This window comes from Crocodylus porosus, unplaced genomic scaffold (genome assembly GCF_001723895.1).
Source record: "Crocodylus porosus isolate Cpor-Errol unplaced genomic scaffold, CroPor_comp1, whole genome shotgun sequence".
NCBI lineage: Eukaryota > Metazoa > Chordata > Crocodylia > Crocodylidae > Crocodylus > Crocodylus porosus.
The window spans coordinates 12,954,214-12,960,041 of record NW_017728931.1 but is presented as its reverse complement, the minus strand read 5'-3'; the positions used below and the strand labels follow the sequence as shown (position 1 = coordinate 12,960,041).

The 5,828-nt window shown below is 47.6% G+C and overlaps 1 protein-coding gene across 3 annotated transcripts in view; it reads right to left on the bottom strand.

Moving 5' to 3' along the window:
* Positions 1 to 1,190: 1,190 nt before the first annotated feature.
* APOBEC1 (apolipoprotein B mRNA editing enzyme catalytic subunit 1) overlaps positions 1,191 to 5,828 on the bottom strand; it is an 8,214-nt gene continuing 3,576 nt past the window's right edge. The window contains exons 4-5 of one of the 3 annotated variants that reach the window (XM_019544226.1): positions 4,740 to 4,790; positions 1,191 to 1,759 (exon numbers count right to left, since the gene is read on the bottom strand). In XM_019544226.1, the coding sequence (XP_019399771.1) occupies positions 1,692 to 1,759; positions 4,740 to 4,790 (119 nt within the window). In that variant the 3' untranslated portion in view covers positions 1,191 to 1,691. Of the gene's footprint in view, positions 1,782 to 4,668; positions 4,791 to 5,828 lie in introns of all 3 variants that reach the window. The other 2 variants (XM_019544224.1, XM_019544225.1) reach the window with 2 other exon arrangements.

The following is a 5,828-nucleotide window of genomic DNA, read 5'->3' as shown; positions in this document are numbered from 1 at the left end:
ATTTCTGGACTCCACATTTTTTAAACAACATGGAGAAGTTAGAGAGGGTTCAGAGGCAGGTACAAAGATGATAATGGGCATAGAAAGCAAGTCATATGAGAAGAGACTGAAGGAGCTAGGCATGTTCACTTTGTGGAAAAGGTGCTTAAGAGGGAACATGATAGCACTCTTCAAATACTTGAAGGGCTGTCATAAAGAAGAGGGAAAGCACTTTTTCTCTCTTGCTAGAGAGGAGGACACAAACCAACAGCTTGAAGTTGCAGCAAACTAGGTAAGTTTAGATTGGATCTACAGAAAAACACCTTGACTGTTAGAACAGTGAGGCAGTGGAACAGACTGACTGGGGAAGCTGTGGACCCTTCATCCCTTGAGGTGTTCAAGAAGAGGTTGGACAGTCACTGGTCAAGGATGATCAAGGTGTAGCTATGCCTGGGCACATTTACACGTCCATGTAATTACGTGATTACATCTACATATAATTATAATGCATTAAGTTTAATACCTATAATTATAGGTACTAACTTAATGCGCTGTAATCAGTGCTACTATGAATTAGCACCAGAGCGTGCTTTTTTTGTGATGCTAATGCCAGTAGATTAATTCTGCTACACATTAGTGCATTAGTACGGGTGTTGCCTGCTGCACTAATGCTCAGTAGAATTAGTCCACTGCTTCTTTAGCGTTCTGCGTAGATGCACCTGCTATGTTCTATCAGTATTTCCCAGGCTTCTGGGCTTTGCTGGGTGCTCCCACACTTTCTGCTACATGTGTCAGGGTGTTCTTAAGCCTTCCCAGGGGCATTGGGCATTGGCTACAGCCAAGGCTGACAAAGTTTACTGGGGTGCATAGGTGCAGGAAGAAAATAGGATCGGGGGGGCTGAGTGCAAGCACACTCAAGTGTGCATACACTCATGCATCACCCCCCTCCAGTAAGTAAGTCTGTCATGGAGAAGGGACATGGGGAGGAGGGGAAGATCGAGGCCCCCACAGTGAGGGAGGGAGTGGAGCAGAGGCAGGGGCATGGGCTGGGGTGAATGGGGTCCCAGGGCTGGCATGGCAGGGATGGTGCCTTTTAAGGGTGAGAAGTTTTGATTCCGTTACAATATTTGGTCAGTGGATAACTAAAAATCCTGTATTTAAAGAAATACTTTTCCAATAAAACTTTAATTGCAAATGTTTTGCAGGTTTCAACCAGTGTGGAAAATAAATCTTAAAAACCCGGGGTAGAAATATGAGCTTGTGTAACATATAATAGGAAAGAGTCTCCGAAATGCCAGCACATATAAAAATGATCTTCTTAGGAACTTCCTGATGCAAAGAACTTGCTACTTACTAGTTGATACCTGGAATGGCCCAAGGTGGAATATGTACCACTGTCTGCTTCCAAGGTAGCATGTAGAAAGCCACTGCCAACAATAGAAAAGAAGAGATCCATCTCTGGTCCCAATCTTTATTCAAAGGACTTGTAGGGCTGGTGAGGTGACTCCCAGTGTAGTGTCACCTTCTGAAGGCTGAAGATGCTGATATACATGGTTTGGCTGCTTTTACAGAACATCATGACAATTATTTTTCGATGTCCTCAGGTGCTGGCTTGTGGTCGAGCAGTGCCTGGCTGGTGGTACGGTGAAGCTTGTCAGTAGATGTCAGCGCCTGGTTTGTTACTCAGAGCTGCCATATGGAGGCTGGACACCTCAGAGACTTCTTGCAGAAGCATTGGCAAATAAGTGACTCACAAGTTGTAGTTGAGAGCATGCTGGTACTATTTGGTAATATGGATGACACTGCAACCCAGGAGGGAGACCCGACAGAGAAAAAAAGAAACCTGGTGTTAAGATGAGAGATCAAAAGCCAAATGCTTTTTCTTTAGCCACACTCAGAGGCTCAGAATAAAGCATCTCTCCCAGCAAATTGCTGCTAGCCACTTCCAGAAGTTCCAAGTGTCTCTTGCAACCAAGTGTGTGTTCCTGAGAGATCCCTGTTAACACACCACAGCCCCATGAACTTGTTAGGAACTTCATATGCGTTAGGGAACTGGGTTGGCCTCTTGGAAGCAGGGAAGACATTTCTTCCCTGACTCCAAGGAACAGTGAGATAGGACCCCATGTTTTGCACATGTGTCTGGAATATGTTACATACAGTTGGGTTGAGCATTTCTTATTCTTTTAACAACTGACATAGGAGCATTGATTAGATTGGACAGAGCCTCCTAGGCCATAAAGTCCCCCACATCTGCATGTTTACAGACAATTCTAAACCCAAGGAATCCCCCAAATCAACACTTCAGACCCTCACACAAAACTACAAGGAACAAAAGCTAAAGGACCAGAATACGCAGCTTCACACCATCAGTAAAGGAAAGGGAGATGAAGGCACAGCCAGTGCCCTGCCATGCCAATGACATAGATGTAGTTGGTTAATATACACTCAGCAGATCCTAGGAGGACTATGCCCCACGCCACAGAAGCAGACAACCCCCTCAGTTCAAGTGGACTAGTACTGTGCTGAAATGGACGTGGGTTGGCAGAGGCCAAGATTTTCAAAGATGGCTGCCTAAACTGAGGCTATCCATGGATTTATTCAATTTTACCCACTTACTGAAGTCTGAGGTGTTATACTGGAGTAAATCAGGACATCTCTGAAGAGAAACCCTAAAGTGTCATCCCCAGTTGCATTATCAATGATTGATTGTACTGCCAGGACATGACTAGTCACTGTGCTGATAAGCTTTGTTTTCTAGATTGTGCTTCTTGTTCCTTCCTTAAACTTCTTTGAGTTGCCTTTGTGGCCTAAAACTGTCTAGGGCAAACACCAGACCTTATATTTGCATAATGCCTAACCTATTTTGGGTGCTATCAGGAGCACATCAGTAAACAATGGTAACAGCACTAACTTACTTGTAATGCTATTGAGAAAGGGTATATCCTATATAATGCGCAACATTTTCCTCTAGCTGTGTCTCACCCAGGGAATGCAATATATCTCCTTAACCTTTGCACTTCTGTGGTGTTTTGATTCCTTCTATACCATGTGCCAGATCCAAAGCTGGTAGATACTGAGGTAGATTGTCAAAGGCCCTACTGCTCTGCTGAGTCCTGCCCAGGATAGATCGTGGACTACTCTTTGGTATTGCCCCAGGCCAGCAAAGTGGGTAGGGAGGGGCCAGGCACATGGGCTAGGGACAGAAGTTACACAGTTTAAGTGATCAGAAACTGGTTTAAACCTGTAACAGAACAAGTTCAGTGCACCTAAACCAGTTTTAAAATGGCTGAAACTAGTTTGAGATAAACCTGATTGAATGTAATATTAGACTTAACTGATTGAGTTCAAACCCAGTCATGCAACTTCTGTCCCAGACCTCTTCCTGGTTTAAGTTAAACTAGTGTCCCCCAGCATGCTCTGCAGCCCTGGGCTGGACTGTACTCCCTGCTCCAGCAGAGCAGGGTTGGGCCCACCCCTCTGCTCCATAGCCAGAGCAGGGACATGCAGGGGTGGGGGCCTGGCAAGATGCTGCCCCTAGAAGGGAGCAGGCAAGAGGTTTATTCCCACTGTCCCTCCCCTGTCCTACCAGCATGGACCTGCCAGGTATCTCTCCACTAACTGCTCCAGCAGCAGAGGCATGGCCAGCCCTGGCAGTAGCCTGGAGTAAACTGGCCAGGGATGTGGGTTTAATTCTCTCTTCCCTGTCCCACTGCCATGGATCCGAGCTGGGGTCCACCTGGTGCTAGCCACTGCAGCATCAGGGACACAGTCAGATGCTGGCCAGCATGGCCCCTGAGGCAGAGTGGGAAGGGTGGGTGGTTATTCCCCACTTCCTCCAGTGTCTGGCAGAGGGGGCAGGAGAGGGCTTATCCTGCTGCTTGCCCTGTGCAGGAAGGGAGCTGCAGCAGCGGGAGTTGGGGTGGGCAGACCCTGGCTGTGGTCCCCTGGGGAGAGAGCAGGGAATAACTCCCCTCCTTGCCCCCTTTGCCTCAGAAGCCATGCCAGCCAGTGTCTGGCCACAACCCCACGCCTGCCGCTGCAGCAGCGAGTGGGGTGCACCAGGAGGACCCCAGTCTGGGACTGTGGAACAGGGAGGGGGGAATTAAATACCCTCCCTGGCCAGTTCACTTTAGGTTACTGCTGGGCCTGGCCACGTCCCCCCAGCACAGCTACCCTGAAGTCAAGGGTGCCCCCTGGCTTTAGTACCCTCCAGCTTCTGGCCTGAGCAACTGCAGACACATGCCTGCATTTCCAGAGTTAACAGTTAATGTTTATTCACTTGCAAATTGGTTCAATCTACGCAGGTTAGACTAACCTGCAAAGTTTGAATCAGTTCAGGCTCTGGCTTTTTGAATGTCTGTCTCTAGCCATGAGGGCTGTCATCTGATTCAGTGCCAAATCATTACAGCTACTGCCTCTCACTCAGGAAGGCTGGGGGCACAGCTCGAGCTCTGGCTTGCTCCAGGACAGAGAGCAGGGCAGAAGGCAGTGTTTCAGGCCCAAGCTAGTGCCCTCACCATCCCTACCCTCCTTCTATTTGTGCAGCCCCTTACATAACGAAGGCCCCAGCCCTGGTTATAACCCTGCTCCTGATAGCACTAAAAACAGTGTGGCCAGTATCCTGGAAGCCGCCTTTACGAATCCTTTAGCAATATTCTCTCACCCGTTTTTGCCAAAATATCTACTAACCAACAGAATATGCTGGAGTTCCAGGTTATAGAAAGTGATCCATAGAGGGAAAAACCAAGGCCAAAAATCACTTTCTCCTTCATGTGGATGTGTGACAAATGTCCTCCAGCAGTACCTGTAATCTAAATACACAAACACTTGGTCAATCTTGGCAACAGCCCTGTGAACTTCATTAAACATATCAGCAACCTAGTATGAGGTCAATAAATTTCCAGTTTTACAGTGGTGAAAAGGGTCTAGGTCCTTGTGTTCTGAGCTAGTAATGAGTTAGTGACAGGGTTGACAATACCAGTAACATCCACAAGACCCCATCTTTTTCCTAGGAGCCAAATCACCCTGCAACTGTGCCCAGAATCCATGCATCTATTCTGGGAGGTCTGCCTTGATCTGAAGACATGGGTGGTTCAGACAAAGAACTGTACCACCCTCTGGTTTAGTATTGTTCCTCTGTTGATGCTCTGCCTACTGGAGCTTGCCAGGGGGAAGAGCGTGGGAAAAGGGAGAACTCAACTGCTTTGTAACGGGACCAGAGAGTATGTAGATCACAAGGGGGTGGCTTCAGAGAGAGGTCAGTCCTCTCCTGGTGAAATACAGGCAACTCCCACTTAACACTGTTTTGCTTAGCACTATTTCGCTATAACGCCCATTTTACATTGATACCCAATACTACTTAGCGTTCAACAAGTTTTGTTATAACGCTCATGGCATCATACAACTGGCAGCAGGGAGTGTAAAAATCCTCAGCCAAGCACTTCAAAACCCCCTGGGAAAATCGGTTTCGCTTAACACTATTCTGCTTAATGCTTATTTTTTTGGGAACCAAATAAGAGCGCTAAGCAGGGGTTGCCTTAGCCAACTAGAAGAAATTGGGGATCTGGGCCACCAGTTCTCCATGAGGTCCCCATGGCAATGTTAGGGGGAAGAAATTAAAGCAGGAGAAGGAAGTGTTGGCCTATCCCTGTCATCAGTCCTGCCAAAGAGCATATCTGCTGCCGGGCTGAAGCTGCCTAGTTCATATAGTGCTTTCATCCCCCAAACCAGGACACCTCATCCTGACACTGAAGAGTAGTAAGTTGGATTCTCCTGACACTGGTCTTGATCCATTGATTCCCAGCCCCCTGTGTGAGGCAGCAGGGAGCACTTGAGGAAATGTTGGTGGC